The sequence below is a fragment of the Lacerta agilis genome, chromosome 8 (assembly GCF_009819535.1).
Source record: "Lacerta agilis isolate rLacAgi1 chromosome 8, rLacAgi1.pri, whole genome shotgun sequence".
Classification (NCBI taxonomy): Eukaryota; Metazoa; Chordata; class Lepidosauria; order Squamata; family Lacertidae; genus Lacerta; species Lacerta agilis.
The window spans coordinates 71,931,167-71,952,828 of NC_046319.1; the positions used below are offsets into that span (position 1 = coordinate 71,931,167).

Below are 21,662 nucleotides of genomic sequence, written 5' to 3' on the forward strand. Positions count from 1 at the left end.
GATTACAAGGGGATACATACCATTTTGCAAAGCGTAACAATTTTTGAAAGCCAGGAAGAGTATCAATCAGCATGAATAAACTTAGGACAGGAGTACAGAACCCTTTGGGGTCTTGTGGTCCCCTGTGAGTATCCCCTTCTGATGGGTAATGACTTCAACCCTACTTTCTGCAGGGAGTGGCTTCACTACATAAGGGTACTTGGTCACACAAACAATCCAACTGCATCTGCACCTGTCACACATCTGACATCACATATAACATCAGGTGTGGTGCAGATGGGTGTGGTTTGAAGAACATGGCCTTGCAAGTGAAACTGCTGCTCGTGGCGGTTCAGATCTGGGCCGAAGATTCCCCACCCCTGACTTACAGAACAGCAATGTGGAAATGATGGGCGTTTGTGGCTTGCAAAGAAGTGCCTGTTGTAGTGAGTTCCAAAACACAGGCTACTGTTAACAATGAAAAAGGAGCATGCAGTGATTTAGAGCCATCCCAGGAGCCTCAAAGAAACAGAAACTTCTTCACTCTTGACATGATTTTATTCACTGGCAAAGAAAAATACTCCAAGTATAAAATTGCATAGGATTAGTGGAAATGGGAATTGCCTGCTAAGAATGATGCCTGGATTCTTTTCTTTTTAACCTCGCCGTATCTTCCAGGAAGCTGGAGAGATGATTCAACACTTATTTATATATGTTCTGAGGGCCCAGCAACTTGTTAGTGCATGTATTTGACAGCTGGAGTGCACGTGGCGGCCTTCCAAATTTCTACGTACAATCCAGGTATCCCGAGAGTACGCGGCCCACTCACACAGGCGTGTTTGGTCCCACAGCCACGTTTGGCATAAGTGTATATCTCATTGCCTGCAGGAATTGAGAAGAACGTTGATTTGGTTTAAGTTGAGCAATTGACATAGAAATGGGCGCTAAAATTCCACTCAATTCTGATAGATTTCCAGAAGTGAAATCATGTGAAAGATTGCATAAAACGTGAAAGTTATCAGGTAATCAAACGTCAAGAAAATGGAATAAAGTACTGTCTGAATGCAGCCTTACCCTGTTGTACGGACACATCATAGTAGACACATTTGCGCTCCCAGCCATGGCAGTTTAATGTCTCTGTGGGGCGGCACCTTGGATTCTGCGAGAAGCATCCAGGACACTGTAAGCCATTTGGCCTGGCTCCTAGCCGTGGCACTGAGAGCAAGCACAGAAACAAGAGAAGAAACACCTCATCTCAGATCCATTTTCAGATTATAGATAAAGATAGTTACCCATCCTCCAGTCATTCCCCTTTGGGCTTCTGTCACAATCCTCAAACATTTCACCAAAGGAGCAACCACCCAACTTTGTGGCCCCTTCATGGGAAATTCTGTGAGTCCTCGGGCACCCAGGACCCCAGGGAGTTGGCACCTATGATGCCACCCCAATCTCCCTGCAGTGCAAGATTCCAGCGGTTCCAGGCTCTCACCCAGGGTTCGTGTTTCCTTTGGAATAATGGGCAGCAGAGACAATGGTGCCTTTATGGTACATGGGTTGTTGTTTTTTGCACATATATACAACCTGAGCCTACGATGGAGGGATTCAAAGCACTAACACGCCAAGACGGTCTTGCTTCTCTCATTGCCACTGTCTTGGATTGAAGCAATAATCAGGCTTGGCTCTGTCTCTCTGGCTTCCCAGCCTGCAGCTTTGCTTCCAGCTTCTAGATTTCACATTCTTCCCTCTACTCTTTGTCTTTCTAACTCCCAGCAAGTCAAGGGAGGGAGACCTAACCATTTGTTGTCCGGCACAGAGCCACTTCCTTTGTCACTTTAGCAGCCCATGCTTAGAAGGCCATGACCTCAAGCTGTAAGCTAGCCAGGTTGTTCTAGGAATTGAATCTGTGATGGATCCAGGAATTAGAAGGGGGCTCAGGCATACAGCCTGCCCTCCCCCCCCTCCAGTCAACACTAGAGTATGGAGGAAGAGTGTAGCCATTGTGGCTAGTAGCCACAGGTAGCCTTATCCTCCATGAATTTGTCTAAATCCTCTTTTAAAGCTTTCCTAACTGTGGCCATCACTGCCTCCTGTAGGATTGATTTCCACGGTTTAACTACTGTATGTGCTTACATAAAGAATTGCTTCCTTGTATCTGTCCTGAACCTGCCAATGTTCAGCTTCAATGTGTCATAGCTGTGAGTGTATTCACACATTCACACACACCGAGAGAAGGGAAGTGGGATCACTCCTGCTAGCTGTATGCTTGCGAAACATGAACCACTTATAAATGCCATCTCCAACTCCTTGAAAGATTCCATCAACAGTCAAAACAAAATCGAAAATTCTTTCTAGTAGCACCTGTAACTCCATCAACAGTGTCTACAAAAGATTTAACATATAACTTGGAAAGACAGGCAAATTAATGCCAGTTTACAGGAAGAAGCAAAGATCACCAGTGTCAAAGCAATGATTCTTCAACATCAACTGGACTGGTTGTGTTGTTCGGATGTCTGATTATCATCTTCCAAAGCAGCTACTCTATTCCCAACTTAAGAATGGCCACCGTAAAAAAATAGGAATTATAGGGACAGAACTACCCAAACTGTACAGAAACTTATTCGTGTATGCTGCTACAGCAGCAAGAATGTTGCTTGCCCCAAAATGGAAAGAATAAGAATTCCCAGCAAAAGAAGAATGGGTACAAAAACTTGTGGAATATGCAGAAATGGCAAAACTTACCGGAAAAATAAGAAATCAAGATAACAAACTTTTTATAAAAGAATAGAAATGGTTTATTGAATATTTACAAACAAATTTGTATTCATCCAGCTTAGCACCCAAAAGTCCAGGGAGGAGGTAGAGTTGCAATCCTGTTCCCACCATACACAATCAGCCCCGTCCCCCGGGTTTTGAAAGTGAGAACATGATGGCTGTTAGGGTTGCCATGTGTCCAGAATTTCCTGGACATAGCTGGCAAGCGGCTGTTGGAAAGTATCCAGGCAGAAATCAGCTAAACGTCCAGGGAAATCTAGCTGTATGCTAACCCAGCGATTTCCCCTTACAAATAGCTCATTCCAAGCTTAACAAGTTTGCAAAAAAGGGGGGGGGAGGTCACCAACTTTTCTCTCCAGATTTTCACTTTTTGAAATATGGCAAAGCTAATGGCTGTACTCTAGGGACACATCCAAACTATACACAAGCACATGGCTTCCCCCAAAGAATCATGGGAACCATCCTTAACCTATCATGGAGCTATCATCCCTGGCACCCTTAGCAAACTTCAGTTCCCAAGATTCTTTGAGGTGGGGAGACATGTGATTTAAATGTGACCTAGTTCATACTAGATGTTCTCAGAGGTCATTCATGCCATTGCAATGAAGTGTGTTACAAATCATGGGTGCTGGTTGAGATTGATTCACAATTCTCCATGGCAATGTTTCCCAGGAGCAACCGGTGTCCCATGGAGCAATACTGGGGTGCAGCTTGGTGACGCGAATCACACCGTAGAAGAGGAAGAACTTGGAAAAGCAGGCACCCCCAAACTTCAGCCCTCCAGATGTTTTGGACTACAATTCCCATCATCCCTGACTACTGGTCCTGTTAGCTAGGGATCATGGGAGCTGTAGGCCAAAACATCTGGAGGGCCGCAGTTAGGGAATGCCTGTTGGAAAAGTCATGCCAAGATGCTTACGTGTCACTGATCCAGCATTGCAGAGATCTGTGTGGCAACACTTGGCAGCTCTCCGTTTGCGCTGGTTCGGGAAAGTGAAGCCCATGGGCGTCGGAGGGCAGAACTTTTTCTTGGTGCAGCCTTTGAAGGTGGAGAACCATCGGTCATTTCCTGGGGTTTTTCATGGAGGAAAGGTAAAAAGGAAACCAACAGCAATGTCAATCTGAGTACATTAATTTTTGTTTACTTACTCGTTTATTTTTGACATGCATACAGTGGTGCCCCGCTAGACGAAAATAATTCGTCCTGCGGAAATTTTCGTCTAGCGGGTTTTTCGTCTAGTGAGAAAAACGAGGAAAAAAAGACGAAAAAATTTCGTCTTGCGAGGCAGCCCCATAGACTTCTTCGTCTTGCGGGGCTGCCTTCCGCTAGATGAATGCCTTCGTCTAGCGAGTTTTTCATCTAGCGAGGCATTCGTCTAGCAGGGCACCACTGTATCCTGATTTGCTTTTTAAATGCACATACACAGCAAGAGAGGCACAGCCCACTTTAGCCTGTGGCCACGCCCACCGCCTGGCAAAGGGCCAAACAATCACCCACCAACAATGTTCTCTGAGGTGAAGATAAGGCAGGCATCTTCAGATAGTGGGCAGGTATAGGGCGTCCCAATGCACGAGTCACTGTTGCTGCTGCTGCAGCGTTCACAGTTCAAGCAAACTCCTGGAAGGGAAAGGAAACAGCAGGATGAAGCAAAGGGTCGAGTTCCAGCCAGGTGGTAGCAAGTGACCTTTATTCAGGGCTAGCCCAAGATATTTTGCATACCCACCCCAACATTTCTCCAATGAAAATAGGGATGTCCTAAGGAAAGTGAGACATTCCAGGGTCAAATTGGAACTTTGGGTGGCTTCTGTGAGTTCGGGTCTGCCCCTGAAAAACAGGAACAGTTGGAGGGTCTGGTTTTGGCACCCTGGGTAAACCACAAAATGGCATCACAACACACAAAATGGAGAAGAAGAATTCCCTGGAAGCCAAGTGCTGTTTGATGAGAGAACCCCAGTAGAGATATAAAATCACAAAATATGTAGCAAAGTAAAGCATGGAAATATAGGTTGTTAGATCTTTAAAATATGTCCTTCAAAGTTCCTTCCAAAGTTCACCTCTTCCCCTTGCATAGAAAAGACCATAAAATGGTTTACTTACAAACCCTCCAAAGGTCCTATTCATGTGCTTTTCCATACAGCATTCAGAAAAAGTTGCACAGGCAGTAAAACCTGGCTTAGATAATGAAAGTTCTGAAATTATTGGTATAAAAACACAACAATGGCTTGTAAGAGCCATGTGGCCTGAGCTCCAGCAACCAGCTCAAAATCGCTTCAGTCATTGAACCTCTCTGGTAGACTGAAGTAAACAAAGGCCTTTAATTGCCTTCCTCTCAAGGTGAGAGGGGGTGGCCTAACTAAGCCTGGCAGACCAGTTTACTCTATGACTTTAATCCCTTCATGCATTAATTAGACATAAGCATGTTGCTTATATGAGGCTGGTTACCCCACAGTTTGTACTACATGTCCCATCTGTTGGGAGCTGTTGTCCAAATGATTTACAGGATGCCAGGCTGGCAAAGGCAGGAGTAAACAATCTCAGATTAGATAGAGAAATAATCTAACATGGTGTAAGGCAGCAAGAGTAGCCAACGTTATGACCTCCAGATACTGTTGAACTTCAACTCCCATCGTCCTTCATCAATGGGCTGGGGCTCATGGGAGCTGGAATCCAACAGTGCCTGGAATGCATTGCACTGGCTACCCCTGGCCTAAGGAGTTAAGTCCTATGGACCTACCTGTAACAGGCAAGAGAACAAAGAGGTAGAAGATCAGAGACGTCTGCATGGCCTTGGGAACACATGCAAAAGAGAAAGGAAAACTCAAGCTCAGGAGGCAGCTATACCAGGGATCTCTCTTCTAGTATAGCTGTGGGGGGATTTGGCTCCTGGTCCAACTGGGCTCCAAGGAAGGTCAATAAATGGGGGAGAGTGACCAACAACAAATATGTGCTTGCTGACCATGTACATGTGGAACTTCCCTTGTGCTTGGTCTGGAAACTGTAGCATACCACTGCTGATAGGAGCGAGGCCCTATCATCATATTACACATCTACCCAAAGGTCCTTTCTGATTGTCAATGTGTTATGAGGCCAAATTGAAGGTGTTAATCTTAAGGTGTGTTTGTTTTCCTGAATATAATGCTAGTGCTTCTTTCCTGTTTCCTAATGTTCATTTCATACTGCAATACCTGTTGTGTTACGGAACTGTGGCTTGTTGACCCATATTCTGGACCAGGGGTTCCCCACCCCAAATAATCAATCACATGGCACAGTGCACACACACCATTTGAATGGGAATGCCCTTCAGCTTGGGGGCAGGGACAGACTCTCAAACGTTTTATTGTGGGGGCCGAAGCCCCCAAGGCCCCTAGGAGTTGGCTCCTATGTCCTGGACATCATGCTAAATTTCTTTCACAGCAATGGGCATGACACAGCAGCAAAAAAGCATTGGACATTGTTGTTCCTTCCCCACCCTTTCCACACATGCATGCTTCAGCTCCCCCATGAGTCCCCCATGGAAATAGCAGGAAAGGACTGAATGCTGATCATACCACCCCAAATTTCATCACTTTACTCCCATGAATTTCCAGGTTAAGTGAGCTGCAAATTGATATTTTCCCCATCGGAATAAAATAACATGGAAATGAGTTCCAAATATGTACTATATTCCATTAGTTTTCTGCAAGTGGTTGTTATGTCATGTGACTTCTCAGATATAATGGGGAAATTAACAGTTAAAGAAACGTTGGGGAAATCGAATAAACAGCTGTGTGACTGCAGCCTTCATGTGTATATAAAGCCCTTAACAGCTTGGGACCAAGTTACTTGCAGGATCACATTACCCCATAGGTGACCACTCAACCTCTTCGGCTCGTAGAAGTTTCAGAGAAATGCTCAGTAGGCAGAAGAGCAAGAATCATTGCTGCAGCTTCTTAGAGTTTTCAGGTCCACAAACCCAGCAACTATGGAGGCTTAGAACACCTATTGTCTGACATGATTATGAGATCAGCAGTCTACTCTTCCAGTTCCTGCTTATCAGTCTACAGCAGAGGTGGCCCTCCAAGTCTTGCTGAAATCCAGTCGCTATCAACCCCAGCCAGCTTGCAACAGTAAGGAATTGTGGGAGATGCAGTCCAGCAAAATCAAGAGGGGGCAGCATAGGGTCTTCATCCCTATCTAGTTACTGAGCTGGTGTTTCTCTCTCCCTCCCTCCCTCCACCTGAGGAGAATGGGCCAACTTTGATGGTGGGTGGGTGGGTGTGCTCCCCAACGATAAATCAGCTGATGTCCCCATAAGGTCAGGTGATCCATTTTTGCCCACATGGTTTGAATTCAAACATGGAAGGCAAAGGTGCAGCATTTTGCAAAAGCTAATTGGTGCTTTGTAGGTTTCTGAGTTTATGGATTGCTCAGTTATCACCATGCAGGCCTCAAAATCTTGGGCGGTTTTAAAAGTGAGGAAGTTGTAGTCCTGTTTATTTTCTCTCCCCCAGCTGCTCTGTCTCTTTTGACTCCAGACTTGGAGTCCTTAACTCCTCCCATAAACACACACAAACACACTACTACTACTACTACTACTACTACTACTACTGTCTTGTCCGGGTTCAACCTCAATCCCTTGACAGTCATCCATCCTCCAACCGCCCCCATGCGCTCACACAGCACATTCACTGCTCTCGCTGGTGCCTACTATGAAGGAACCCGACACTTCTCAATCTGCTACTGTTCACCAGCTGGGCTCCACACTCTGGTTGATGTTCTTGTCATGTGTTAAGTTGTGGGTGGACACAGCAGACGACACAGCGATCTCCAAACAGCTCTTGTTTATTAGTAGGCTGGAACAGAACTAAGCTGGAGGCCTCAGCCACCAGCTTATATAGAACTCAGCTACAACGCAACAGTAACCATATTCTGCAGCTATCCAATCCCTGAGTGTCAGTTTATAATCCTTCATTTGCATAAACTGACCTGAGTGAAAACCGCAGCAGAATAAACTATACACACACCCCTGGTGGCCCAGGTGAGAACTTCAATACATAACACCCCTCCCCACCGAGATAAGGCGTTAGGTTACAAGCATAGTGGTTCCATTATATACAACAATATTCATTAAAGCACATAGCATAACAGTTCAATTTACGATGCAGCATTATGTGTGCAAATTGTGTGTAACATAGTCTTTTAGATACCCTGGGCGTTTGGGAACCCTACCTGACCGCCGTGGGCCAGTATCAGAGCCCGGTTGGCTGCCCGAGTCCCGTTGCGACTGCTGTGCTACCAATGGTGTCGTTGGGCCTGAGGTCTCCGGCTCCGCTGCTGTTGGAGGGCCTGTCACGATCGGACTTGGTGGACACTCAGGCAAGGCAGTGGTCGGCGTCTCAAGGGAGTCAGGCAACACCCCTGCAGTGGCTCGGCTTGGCTCCATGTCCGCAGTTTGTGAAGGGGGTGTAGATGGAGCCTCGCCTTCCAATGGTGTCGGTTCTAGAGCTGAGGCTGCCGTTGAGGGTACTGTGGTATCGTCCAAAGTCCCAACCCGGCGCCTCAGTTGGTCTATGTGCCGGCGCCACAAACGCCCGTCCTCAAGTGCCACCTGATATGAGCGGGGCCCAGTGACTCCCACTATCGTGGCCGGCACCCAAGGAATGTCACCCACATAGTTTCTGGCAAAAACCTTATCCCCGGGAATGAAAGACCTTGGTGCGTTAGCACCGCCCGGGGGCTCGGCTACCCCGAAGTCTGGATGCAACCGGTCGAGCGGAGATCTGAGGCGACGGCCCATAAGCAGTTCAGCTGGACTCCGCCCTGTGGCTGCATGCGGGGTAATGTGTTGCACGAGCAAGTATTCCGTAACTCGCTCATGCCAGTCCTTCTGGTCCAGGCGTGCCAGTGCCTCTTTCGCTGAGCGCACCATTCTTTCTGCCTGTCCGTTGCTGGCCGGGTGGAATGGAGCTGTTAGGGCGTGGCGGATGCCTAGCCCCAAGAGGTACCTTTCAAAGGCGCCTGATGTGAACTGTGGCCCGTTGTCAGAGACGAGGACATCAGGACATCCATGCATTGCAAATAGGCCCCGCAGCACCCGGACTATGGCTTCGGTAGTGGTGGAGGGCATCAGAGCCACCTCCAGCCATTTCGAATAAGTGTCCACCACTACCATAAAGGTCCGGCCATGAAAAGGGCCAGCAAGGTCAATGTGCACTCTCGACCAGGGTGCCTTTGGCGTCTCCCAGGTGTTGCCCTTAGCTGCCGGTGGTGCAGGTCTCGATTCTTGACATGCTTGACAGGAGGCAACCCAGGAGGTGATGGCATCGTCCATGTTAGGCCACCAGACGTAACACCGAGCCAACGCCTTCATTTTAACGATCCCTGGGTGGCCGATGTGCAGAGCCTCAAGGACGCGTTGGCGGAGTCTTTGGGGAACCACGACTCGGTCTCCCCACAGTAGGCAGCCGCGATGAGCCGAGAGCTCATGCTGTCTGGTTGCAAACGGCTGGAACTCAGTTGTGAATGGCCCTTCTGGCCACCCCCTCCACACCCAGTTGAGCACACGTCTGATGGTGCGGTCCTGGGAAGATGCGGAGGCCACATCGGCAGCCGACACTGGTGCAGCTGGAAGGTCCTCAAGCAGGAGTACCGATGAAGCAGGAGCCGGATCTTCCACAAACGCCGGAAGAGGGCAACGACTGAGGGCATCAGCATGGCCCAGCGATTTTCCCGGGCGATGAATGAGCCGATAGCTGTATGCTGCCAGAAAAACAGTCCATCGCAGCATGCGTGGCGAGAGGATCGGCGGAGTTGGTCTGTCCCCTGCAAGGAGGCCCAGGAGCGGCTTGTGGTCAGTGATGAGGTCAAAGGTTCTCCCGTAGAGGTATTCGTGGAACCTCTTCACTCCAGCCACAAGCGCCAGTGCCTCCTTGTCGAGCTGGCTGTAATTCCGTTCCGCCGGAGACAGCGTCCGAGAGAAGTAAGCAAGTGGTGCTTCCCTCCCATCCGGGAACCGGTGACTGAGGACTGCACCGATGCCAAAGGGCGAGGCGTCACAGGCGAGGACCAGTGGCCTGGCTTCACTGTACTGTACCAGCACACTGTCTGAGGAGAGGAGGGACTTGACTGCGTTGAATGCCGCTGTCTCTCTATGACCCCAGGACCATGGCGCCTTCGTGCTGAGCAGGCGGTGGAGAGGCTCAGCTAGCGTTGCCTTGTGGGGCAGGAACATATTGTAGAAGTTCAGCAGCCCCAGGAACGCCTGCAACTCCGTCTTGTTCTTTGGAATCGGGGCCTCCTGGATGGCCCGGATTTTGGATGTCGTTGGGTGAAGGCCAGAGGCGTTGATGAGGTAGCCCAGGAACTCCACCTGTGGAACGGCAATCAGACACTTTTCTTTCTTCACCTTGAGTCCGGCCTCCTGGAACCTGGTCAGCACAGCGCGGAGGCGCTCGAACAGCTGTTGATTTGAGTCTGCGGATACCAGTACATCATCGAAATATGGTACCACGCCTGGCAGTCCTTGCAGGAGGCGCTCCATGAGGCTTTGAAAGATGCCGGGAGCCACGCTCACCCCGAACTGTAGTCGGCGGCATCGGAACGCTCCTCGGTGGGTGACGATCGTCTGAGCTTCAGCGGTGGCGTCGTCAACAGGCAGTTGTTGATAGGCTTGGGCAAGGTCCAGCTTAGCAAAGACCTTGCCTTCGCCCAAAGAATGCAGCAGGTGTTGGACGACGGGAACTGGATAAGCGTGCTGCTGAAGCGCCTTGTTGATCGTGCACTTGTAGTCTGCGCATATCCTCACCGACCCATCCGGCTTGACAGGTGTGACGATAGGCGTTTCCCACTTGGCATGGTCGACCGGCTCCAAAACCCCTTGCGCGATTAATTTGTCCAGTTGTTCGTCCACCTTAGCCTTGAGGGCGAACGGAACCCGGCGTGGCTTTAGCTTGATTGGAGCTACTTGTGGATCAAGGCTAAAGGAGATGGGTGTGCCTGTATATTGGCCCAAGGTGCCATCGAAAACCTCGGCAAATTCTTTAGTTAACTTTTCCACTTCCGCGTTGGAGATGCAGTTGATGCCGGTGACTTCCAGGCCGAGGGCACCAAACCATTCTAGCCCTAGGAGGCTGGGCCACGGGTCTTCAACTACCACGAGTCGGAGTGGGCCCGAGAAGTTTTTGAACTTGACCTGGAACTGGCCGACGCCCGTCACGGGAATGTCGTTTCCCTGGTAGTCCCTCAGGTGTACACGATGTCGGTCAAGCTGCCTCTTAGAAAGCCTGGGCACAAGTCTTTTGATAGTGCTCCAGGACACAACGGACAGGGCAGACCCGGTGTCGATCTCCATGTCACACGGAGCTCCTTCGATGAGCACCGTGATGTGTAGTTTGCGTCGCGTAGGCGAGTCGGTTTGTCCAATCGTGGTTCCGGATGAGCAGCAACAGTTGGTGAGAGCGAAACAGTTACTGTTTGTGGACCGGGTTGACGACTTGGACTCGCGAGGTGGTGAAGAGGCTGTGCTTGATGGCGTAGATCGGCAGACCTTGGCGATGTGACCCCTTCTGGAGCACTGCCGGCAGATGGCGTCTCTGAATCGGCATTTGACGCGGGGGTGGTTGCCACCACAGCCGGCGCATTCTGATTGGCCCTTGGACTTCTGTTTGAACTTCCCGCGTTCCCGCTTCGTCTGGTGCACGTCATCGTCTTCGCTGGTTGATGCCTCGTCGCTGCTAGCCTCTTCATGGTGTACAGCGATTGGCTTTTTTGTAGGACGTGGGCTGCTGGCCTTGCGGATCTCTTGGGCGGAGAGTTCAGCCGCTTCTGAGGCCGCAGCCTCCTCGATGGCCTTCTGCAGCGTGAGGTCTGGCTTGGAAAGGAGACGCCGTTGCAGACAGTTGTCCCAGACCCCGCAGACGATCCGATCCATCATGGCATCGTCTAAGTCTCGGAACTCGCAGGTTAATGCGGCCTTTCGGAGGGCGGCGACGTAGTCGTTGATCGACTCCCCCTCTGCCTGGTTCCGGTGGTAAAAGGCATGGCGGGCCGCAATTTTGGAAGGCTTGGGCGCGTAGTGGCCGCGTAGCTTCTCTTGTAGCGCGTCCCACGGTGCTCTGTGAACTGCGAGTGGAGCGACTAAGACTCTGGCCGTCTCAAACACTTCGGGCCCGCAGAGGCTGAGGAAAAGGCCTCGCTTCCGCTCCTCTGATATTTCTGTTAGCTCGTTTGCTTGAAGGTAGCATTCGAACCGAGCGAGATATGAGTCCCATGATTCAGAGGCCGGGGCAAACGGCGGTAGAGGCACTAGTGTAGCCATGATTCCGATGCCGACGTGGTGGGCGATGGACGGAACACAGTGCTCTAGCCAGAACGGGCAGCTCTGAGTTGGTTCTGTTCAGTGATTTCGCTCAGTGATTCAGCTCAGTGATTCAGCTCAGTGATTCAGCTCAGTGATCTGCCCTTGTTCTGAGACTGGCTGTGTGCTGTCTGTGTTCTGATGTCCATGATCCCACCTTCGTCGCCAGTGTTAAGTTGTGGGTGGACACAGCATGCCTCTTGCATGACAAAATGGAGATGCGGCTAGGAGCATAGGCATGGCTAGAATGGTAGTGGGGCTTGCTTCTGATTTTGGGTTTTATTTTCTTCATTTGTTTTAATTGAGGTTCATCTCTTTTATATATGGAATAATCTTGGACACAGCTAAGGAGTGTTGCTTTGCCCCAGACTGGCCAAATCACTTTTTGAATCATCACAAAGAAAGGTACATTAGGAAGAAACACAACAATAGCCTCTGTAGGCTCACCTGTGCCACCCCACCCAGCCATGCAAGAACCCTCTGACTGGGACCTCCCCTTAGTGCTAAAGCCTTCTTTAAACTTATTGACTGCCATCTAGAAGAAAGAAATAGAACCATTTTTGGACTTAATATTCTTTATTGGGCCTGCGATATTTCATTCAAAAAACAGTCGGGAACCCTGAAAAGAAACCTGGAGGGGGAGGGGGAGGCATCATGGTCCCCAAGTTGGGATGAGGAAGGAATTCAATTTTGTCTGCATATTAATGTGAAACTAACTCATTTGCACTTCCCAGATCAATACGCAAACCAAAACTCAGCCTTCAAATTTCACATTTCTCAGAATTTTGCAATGTATTTCATAAATCAAAACAGTGTATACAAAAATGCATTTGTGTGGGGAAAGTGCCAAAAGTGCATATTTTGGTGATAATAACATATATACAGATGCATTTTATTAGGGGGAAATGCTAGCAAAAACTCTATACTGGTCAATTGTGTTTATTAGGAGAAATCCATGCTAAAATGTGGATGGATTTTCAATATTATTATTTTTTAATGCAGATTGCTGTAGAAATGTGGAGAATTGAATTTAAGATTTATTTATTTTTTATGAGAAACTTAAGAGCACTAAACTTGACAGATTTGTCCATTCTGGTGCCCAAAAGCTCATGGCATGGATCCTACAAGTTGGCTGGCATGGAAAGAAAGCTCATGAGAGAAACTTCATAAAGAGAATGCTGGAGATACTGGGTAGCAGGAAGAGGAAGGAACTCTTTCCCAGGATATGGTTGGTGCTAGAGGATTTGGCATCCTTACAGTCTGCAGTTACCACTGGGTAGTCGGTTCCATTAACTGTCAGATATTTGCCCATGAGTTCACACACGTTGCTTGTTCCACAACCATGCATGGTGAAGTTCCTGGCACCTGCAGGTAGACATGGTTAATAGTCATTGACAGTCTTATCTTCCATGAATCTGTCTAATACTTTTTGAAAGCCATCCAAGATAGTGGCCATCATCACTGCATCTTATAAGACGAAATCCCATCATTTAACTATGCACTAGGCGAAGAATGTTTGTTTGTTTGTTTGTTTATAAATTTTATTTATAAATTTTGAAAAATAAAATACAACTAGTCAAACATTTTCCAATATGCATTCCCTTGGTAATCGACTTCCCTTCCATCCTTTCTTACTTTCCTCAAATTATCTTTTGCTGCTGCATATTGTAATTATTCTATACCTTATTTCCTCCACCTTATTCTCAGAATGACCACTTCCCACATCAAATGGGGGGAGTCTTTTGCGTGGTCATGCGCAGCCCCCCGGATCCCAGTGCGGCTCCTCGTAGTTCGGGTTGGCTCCATCCTCCCCAGGCCTGATTCCTGGAGGTCTCCGCCTACCTCAGCCAATCGCCCAATCCCGCCTGGGGAGGCGTTGCCAGGGGATTGGCCAGGTAAGAGGAGGGACCGCCCTGCCCACACAACAGAAGATGAATCTTACCTGTGAAGTGTTAGTTGGCTCCCACCCTGCCCTCCCTCAGTTAAATCTTCTTTTGCAGATTAACCTCTTCTCCACAGGTACGCAGGCGCTGCTACGTCATGGTCACTGTTGAAGGGCCGGAAAGGAATTTCCCTGCATTGGCAGGTTTAGCCTTTCCCGTAGCAAAACGTTACAACTTTGGCAGTTTCAGGCCTTGAGTGGAATCCTTTAGTCCATCTTCCTAAATGGGGGGGGCATGAAGTGGTGACCCACTCCCCCCTTGTGTTGGTGATCCCAGGGTTCCCCGTTAAAGGGGTCTTGAGGGTAGGCATTGGCCATACCCTGAGAGGTTGTCTTTGTTCTCACCTCCAACGGCGGCGAAATGGGGGGCAGGCTCTCTGCTTGAACATATGTTCTCAAGAGTCAGCCCAATCCTCACACATTCTCGATAACCCTGAAGTCTCCCAGATCCCAGGCTTGGGACTGGGAAGGATAAATGCCCAATGCCTAAGCCAAGGTCTCCCTATATCTGAAACTTAATAAAGTTGTGGCCAATTTTAATCCCATAGCACATTGTGTTGAGTCATTATTCCACTCAGGAGTTGCCTGGGGTCGGGGGGACTCCACCTGTCCACACAATAACTTTTACTGCTGACCTTACTCTAAACGTGTTAGCGTTTTAACATGTTTACAATATATTTTATAGTGATCTACAAACATTTTTCAATCCTCCTTGAAGGCTGTCTCATTCTCTAATTTTATTAGTTAAAATTGCTAATTCAGCATATTCCATCAATTTCAACTGCCACTCCTCTTTTGTAAGTACTGCATCCTCCCACCATTTGGGGGCATATACCGGTAGTACTTTCGCTGCAGTAGTCACATACAGAAACAAATTCCTTTGATTCTATGGTAATCTGGTCCAATTATCGGTAGAAGAAAAGCTTCTGGTCTTTTGGGGAGAGTCCTCTTAAATATTTTTTTCATTTCATTACGTATCATCTCCCAAAATCCTTTAGCTGCTCTACAAGTCCATCACATATGATGAAATGTGCCTTCTACTCCTTTACATTTCCAATATGTACATAATTCTGACTCATATATGATTTATCTATTTGGCCAATCTGATCATTCCAACATTTATGTGAAGGAGCCCAGATTCAATCCCTCACCCAAGACATTTTAGTGCACCGAAGGACAATGGACACAAGCCATTAGCACCTTATCATGGATACATTCCCTCCCCCCATGCTCTGGCACAGCACTTGTTCATTTCAATGATGCTTGCACCAGAGAACATCCTGGGAGATTGTTACTTGAGGTTCAAGGCAGCGGGTCTCTTGCTCTGCCACCTGACGTGTCCACCTCATCTTGGCTCATGGTTGGTCCATCTCTGAGGCAGCATTCCTCTCCCACCTGCTGCCTCTACCCCACACAATCCCTCTTCCTCCCCTGCTAAGTACCTGTCTCATTGCCCATGGTCCCTTTTATGTTGAAGCAATTATTTTCTGCATCTGTGCATGAGACTTCTTTGCCTTTGCACTTTTCCTCTGTCTCAGCGAAACATCCAATTGGGCATACAAGCCCATTCTTTCTCGAAGCGGCTGGAGGAACTAGGAAACAAAGAAGAAAGAAGCAAGTGGTGTGGAGATTTCTAAATAGGAATCTAAGAAGAGACCTGATGGTTCATTGACAGGCCTGATTCACACATGCACCGGTAGTAGCCAGTGTGTTGGGGTGAAGCAACCCTCCTAATGCTGGCATTTCTGCCATTTACCTGTATGGAGCTCCGCCAAGCATCCATGCAACTGCCCTGCCTGATCCATCACATCACAATGGCTGCTACTGGTGTGTACTAGAAGTGAGATGGGAAACAGCAGTCTTCTCTTGCACATCATGAAGCAGGAAGAGGATGCAGGAGGTTGGAGTTGTGTGAATGCAGCAGCAGGAGCCCTGCACTGGCTCACCAGTAGACCCACATCTTTCTGAACCCACCCTAATCCCTTCCAGGCAGGGCGCAGCAACGCCAGTGTTAGGAGGTCAGCTTCTCCCCACACAATCCTGTCCCACACTCAGAATTCCTTCTTCTCACTCCAGGTGTGGGAAAACTTTTGCCCTCCAGATGTTGTTAAACTACCAACTCACAACATCTTTGCCCACTGGCCATGCTTGTTGGGGCTGAGGGAAGGTGCAGTTAAGCAATGCCAGTGGTTCCCCACACCTGCCGAATAACACATGCGTATTATGAACACCATTCCCAAATTGAGGAGGTGGTGCTGGTTGACAACATACAGGCACCCACTGAGCCTTTTCCCTCACAAGCACTTTATTTTGATGTTGTTTTCTTTTAAGATTTTCTTTGTCAGAAAGAATGAGGTCCAGAGACAACTTTTGTGCCTGCCTTACATTAGGATGAGAACAGGTAGAGGGACTAAAACTTCATACACTCCATGCTATTCCTACCAATTACAAATGCAAATTGTGTATGGACCCAGCTATGTATTTTTCGCTCCATAGAACGCTCCGGACCATAGGGCACACCTCATTTTTTGAGGTGGAAACCAGAAAAAAAAATATTCTGGTTTTCCTCCTCTAAAACCCATGTGTTGATTTTTTTAGAATCAACTCAAAAGTTTTGCAGCTTTTTTTGCAAAGGGAAAAGCCATGCTTTTTAGGATCAGTACAGATTTGTGCAGCTTTTGCAAAGGGGGAAAAGCATTGCTTACAAACCAGTAAGCACCAGTACAAACCAGTACAGACCAGTAAGCACCAGAAGGTAATAGGAAGCAAGAGGATAGCAAACCAGCACAAACCAGTAAGCACCAGTACAAACCAGTACAGACCAATAAGCACCAGTAGAAACCAGTACGTACCAGCAAGTAATAGGAAGCAAGAGGAAAGCGAACCAGTACAAACCAGTTACAGGTGGGTAGCCGTGTTGGTCTGCCATAGTCAAAACAAAATCAAAAAGTATCTCCAGTAGCACCTTAGAGACCAACTGAGTTTGTTCTTGGTATGAGCTTTCGTGTGCATGCACACTTCTTCAGATACTTCTTCGTATCTGAAGAAGTGTGCATGCACACGAAAGCTCATACCAAGAACAAACTCAGTTGGTCTCTAAGGTGCTACTGGAAAGACAGTACAAACCAGTAAGCACCAGTACAAACCAGTACAGACCAGTAAGCACCAGTACAAACCAGTACGCACCAGCAAGTAATAGGAAGCAAGAGGAAAGCGAACCAGTACAAACCAGTATGCACCAGTACAAACCAGTAAACACCAGCAGGTAATAGGAAGCAAGAGGAAAGCAAACCAGTACAAACCAGTAAGCACCAGTACAAACCAGTACAGTCCAGTAAGCACCAGTACAAACCAGTACACACCAGCAAGTAATAGGAAGCAAGAGGAAAGCAAACCAGTACTAACCAGTAAGCACCAGTAGGTAATAGGAAGCAAGAAGAAAGCAAACCAGAAAGCACCAGCAAGTAATAGAAAGCAAGAGGAAAAGTAACAGAAAGCCCCAAATGGCTGAAAAACTCAATTTCCCAGGATCCTCAGCCCTCACAAAGGAACTACTGTGCAAGGGGCCTGGGCGGGGCAGGAAGGGAGCTTGCTCCCTTATCTCCCTCCCCAATCTCTTGCAATCAGCTGTTTAGCGGGTTCCTTTCAACACTCTCTTTCCCTCTTGTTAGCCTTTAGCTCTTTCTAAAACAGAAAAAGCAGGATCTGCCTTTAGCCCCTGAGCAATTTGGCTCCAGGGACCATGCATTCGCTCCATAAGACGCACAGACATTTCCCCTTACTTTTTAGGAGGAAAAAAGTGTGTCTTATGGAGCAAAAAATATGGTACATTAGTAAATAAAGAGTGCTTTATATTTGTTATAACGCTGTGACACCAGATGTCACCGTAGAGCAGAAAACTTTTCTACACAATTTCACATAGAGTTTTTTTTCTTTCATTATAACAATTTCTAATTTCTTTTTGCAACGTGTTCTTGAAACAATGACACTGCATTAGTGGCAGATTTATCCTGCTTTCATTTGTTCAGTGATGCTTCCCCAGTTCTACTGCATCATTATCACTGGCTGGAGGAGCTGGCTATAGAGCAACAAAAGTGGGGAAATTATAAACCAATACATTTGTAGTATGAAAAGTTAAAGAGGTTACATGGGAAGTAATGGGATGAGCACTGATTGGAAATGAAGCCGTGTGACTAGCCCGAAACCTTTGCACACGCAAACATGATTGAAATGATTGAGACCACCCCATGGGTGCACCAGGAAAATGACATCTGGAGGGACCCAGATTTGCATTTCTGTTGTCAGAGAGGGGGCAGATGATGACTTACCTCCCCATTTTAAGTTTGCATTGCAAACAGCTGTGGTACAGCAAGCCGAGGTGTGGCGCAGATATGCCTCATCTCCTACGGTTACGGTGAAAGCATTGGCACAAGAATCATTTTTCCCACATGTATAGAACGTTGCATTAAACTTGGTGGTGTCTGTTTACCGGAAGAGGAAAAAGATAAACAACAAGTCAGGAGAGCCCATTCCCCAGAATCCTTCACTCTCTGCCTAACTCTATTTTCTCCGCTCTGCCTTGCCCTTACACCTTGGTTCCAAGTTCTCCCAAGGGAATATGGCCTCCCAGAGTATAAGTGCCTGCAGATCAGACCAGAACTCAACATAATCATAGAAACATAGGAGCATCTGCTTTTGGTGACCAAGGTCCAGGTTCAATCCCACCATCTCAAGGTAGAGCTAGGAAAAAGGCTTCCTGTTAGGAACTTTAGAGAGCCTCTGTCGGTGAGTGCAGACCACACTGAACTGCATAGACCAGTGGTCCACCTCTGTTATAAGACAGCTTCTTATATTTCTGTCAGCGCAACCAGTCATTACCTGTTACTAGGTGCATTGTAGTGTATTTTTAAGTAAAGGGATTTGTGCCATTGGCATGCATGTATAATACACAGGCCTGTGGCATCCTTACCATCCAGCAGGTGGAACAATAAACCACCTTAGGCATAACTGCCTAGAGGATGGAAACACGGGGGGGGGGGGTGCTACAGGCTCCCTAAATAGCACCCCTACCAGAGGCAAGACCAGTGGCATAGCGTGGGGGGACCAAGGAGGCAGTGGCCCCGGGTGCAAAATTCTGCAGACAGACCCTGGCCTCTGTGGATCCCAACATTGCCTCGGTGAAGACAGCAAAACAGCCCGGTCCTCAGGGACTGGGTGTGGTTGGAGGGAGGCTAGCACAGTATGGCATGGCACTCTTCTTCACAGGCACCAGGGGGATTCGCCCACCAAGAGCTGAGTTGTGTGAACAGGCAGTTGGTGTCACACAGCCCCACTTGGATCCGGTGAGGGGATGTGTGCTCTGGAGGCATCAACAGCTTGCCTTCCCTGGGTGCCAGCAACCCATGGCACACCACTCGGCAAGCCATAAGCCCTGTCAATTGTCATGCTGATTCCTGATCATTCTAAAAGCCTCCAGGAGGAACCACATGATGCCAAATAGTTGTCAGGCTTCCCTGACCCTCTCCTTCTTCCAACGCTTCCTTACCAGGCAGTGTGTTCTCGTCCTTGATGGTCACACAGGCGTCAGAATCACTGGGACAGTCTGTCGGAGCTTGGGTAGCATCATAGCCTTGTACACACTTCAAGCTAGCTGGAAGATGGGAGAAGGACATCATACAACTATGGGACTTTAGCACCCTCAGGCATTGAACAAAACGGGGAAAGCCCATGTTCCATTCAGTGCATAATACTGCCTGTGGGCAGCATATTCCCAAGAGTACGCACCACAATGTGAAATGTATCCTAGTTCAGACATTGGCTGCTTACACACCATGCATTTAAAGTGTAGTTAAAGCATTTGACCCCCGTCCAAAAACCTGGGAACTGTAGTTCATCCCTCACAGAACAACAGTACCCAGCACCCTAGACAAACTACATTTCCTGTGATTCTTTGGCGGAAGCAAGGTGCTTTACATGCGTGACATTATAATTTACAAGTTTTAATAGAAACTTTTTAAAAGTAAGGTATTTATCCAGCCCAAATGATCTACTACATGCCTTCAAAAACATGGGTGCCCACAAAAATTATTCATGAGTAGGTAGAGGAAAGAAAACACTGAAAGCAGAAGAGCACAACAGTTTCTCATGAGAGAGAGAGAGAGAGAGAGAGAGAGAGAGAGAGAGAGAGACTGTACTTCTTGCCTAATATTCTTGGTTCTTGAAAGGAGAGAGAGAGAGAGAGAGAGAGAGAGAGAGAGAGAGAGAGAGAGAGAGAGAGAGAGAGAGATGATAGATAGATCCATGCAAAATATGCCTCCCAATGCTAGTCCTAATGGACTTAACCGTCCAGGGGTCCTTTACCCTTACCCTTTTTACCTACTAAGAGTAGACCTTTTGAAGTTAGTGGACATGACTTAGGCTCATCCATTTACACACACACACACACACATACTGAGTAGCACTTAGCTAAATACTGTATATTTCAGCCAACCTACCTTTAGAACTTACAGCAGGTTTAACAGATAACTTACTAACCAGTCTATGAATCCCCATCACCAAATGCATCCACTCAAAAGCTAGCATGGGAGTCCAAATGGGGGGAAAAACCACTAGCTCTTGCATGCACCTCAGCTCTTCCTTTTGTTAAAAGATCGGTCTGTGGCAAGAACAATCTGTGCAACTTTTTTAACCCTCCCAGATTAGCATCAAACGATGGCCCGGTTGATATGTCATTCCATAGTGCTGGTCTTCCATTCTGTCCCTAACAGCGTAGTAGGAAAATGAATGTGATCAAATAACTTACTTGTATCCGCAGAGGCAATTAAGAGTGGTGAAAGAAGGCAGAGAACAAGGAGAGGCACCATGGTGTCATAAGGTAGGGCCAGGAACAATGCTGAGCTTGAGTGCTTCTTGCGCCCAGAATTATGTGCACAGGGCATTTTATAGATGGGGCTCTTATGTCAACATTGAATGACCTGCTCGAATGAACTGCAGTAAAAGGATTGCTGTGCTGTGTAAATACCTGTAAAGCAACTGGGTGGAGATGCTCTTCTTATTGTGTTGGGCGGTGTCTACCTGGGGTTCAAGGACTTTCTGGAACATTTGGTAGATTCAGACAACACATCTGATGGCAAATGTGATGCATTCCTACCTGTTTGACACACACCTTACATATCATGACTCATTCTATTTATTCCCCACTCCTCTATGGATTTCCAAGCAGGCAGGCATGACTGCTCTTTTATTCTAACGACAACCCTGCAAGGTAGGTTAGGCTGAGAGGTAGTATGTAACCCAAAATACATCACCCAGGTAATTTCATGGTTGAGTTGCGATCTGAACCCAGGCCTTCCCATTCCCACCATATTGTTAGTTCTTGCTTGCTATGCAAAACCAAAGTATCTGGATTTGAAACATTGACTTGTTCCAAACATTTGCTAATTTGTATATCTTCTCTGCTAGGGGCAGGCTAGGAAAACTCAGAGGTAACCAATGTGCTGCCCTCCAGATCTGGTTAGACTCCAATTCCCTTCAGCTCCAGCCAGCGTGGCCACCACTGGTCAGAGATGATGGGAGTTATAGTCCCACATCAGGAGAGCCACAGATTAGCCACCACTGCCACAAAGGTAGCATTT

The 21,662-nt window shown here is 47.7% G+C and overlaps 2 protein-coding genes across 2 annotated transcripts; both read right to left on the minus strand.

The window, feature by feature from the left end:
• Positions 1-529: 529 nt before the first annotated feature.
• Positions 530-5,543, minus strand: LOC117051657 (phospholipase A2 inhibitor and Ly6/PLAUR domain-containing protein-like). Its single transcript, XM_033158232.1, has 5 exons — positions 5,487-5,543; positions 4,250-4,369; positions 3,671-3,820; positions 1,054-1,194; positions 530-861 (listed from the first exon to the last, which is right to left on the minus strand). The coding sequence occupies exons 1-5, from the start codon at positions 5,533-5,535 to the stop codon at positions 716-718; spliced, it is 606 nt and encodes a 201-aa protein (XP_033014123.1). The 5' UTR covers positions 5,536-5,543; the 3' UTR covers positions 530-715.
• A 2,946-nt stretch (positions 5,544-8,489) lies between these two features.
• Positions 8,490-20,891, minus strand: LOC117052029 (uncharacterized protein K02A2.6-like; the record flags this gene model as incomplete). Its single annotated transcript, XM_033158755.1, has 5 exons — positions 20,831-20,891; positions 19,574-19,678; positions 13,357-13,451; positions 9,567-10,655; positions 8,490-9,233 (listed from the first exon to the last, which is right to left on the minus strand). Coding segments are annotated over exons 1-5 (2,094 nt in total), but the record flags the coding sequence as incomplete, so codon positions are not given.
• Between the last annotated feature and the right edge of the window lie 771 nt (positions 20,892-21,662).

Excerpts from the sequence above, each read along its gene's own strand:
- LOC117051657 (XM_033158232.1), bottom strand. The coding sequence starts at position 5,535 with ATGCAGACGTCTCTGATCTTCTACCTCTTTGTTCTCTTGCCTGTTACA. Across the intron at positions 4,370-5,486 it reads TGTTCTCTTGCCTGTTACAG|GAGTTTGCTTGAACTGTGAA; the intron begins GTAGGTCCATAG and ends TTTCCCTTCCAG. Across the intron at positions 862-1,053 it reads TGATGTGTCCGTACAACAGG|GCAATGAGATATACACTTAT; the intron begins GTAAGGCTGCAT and ends CAATTCCTGCAG.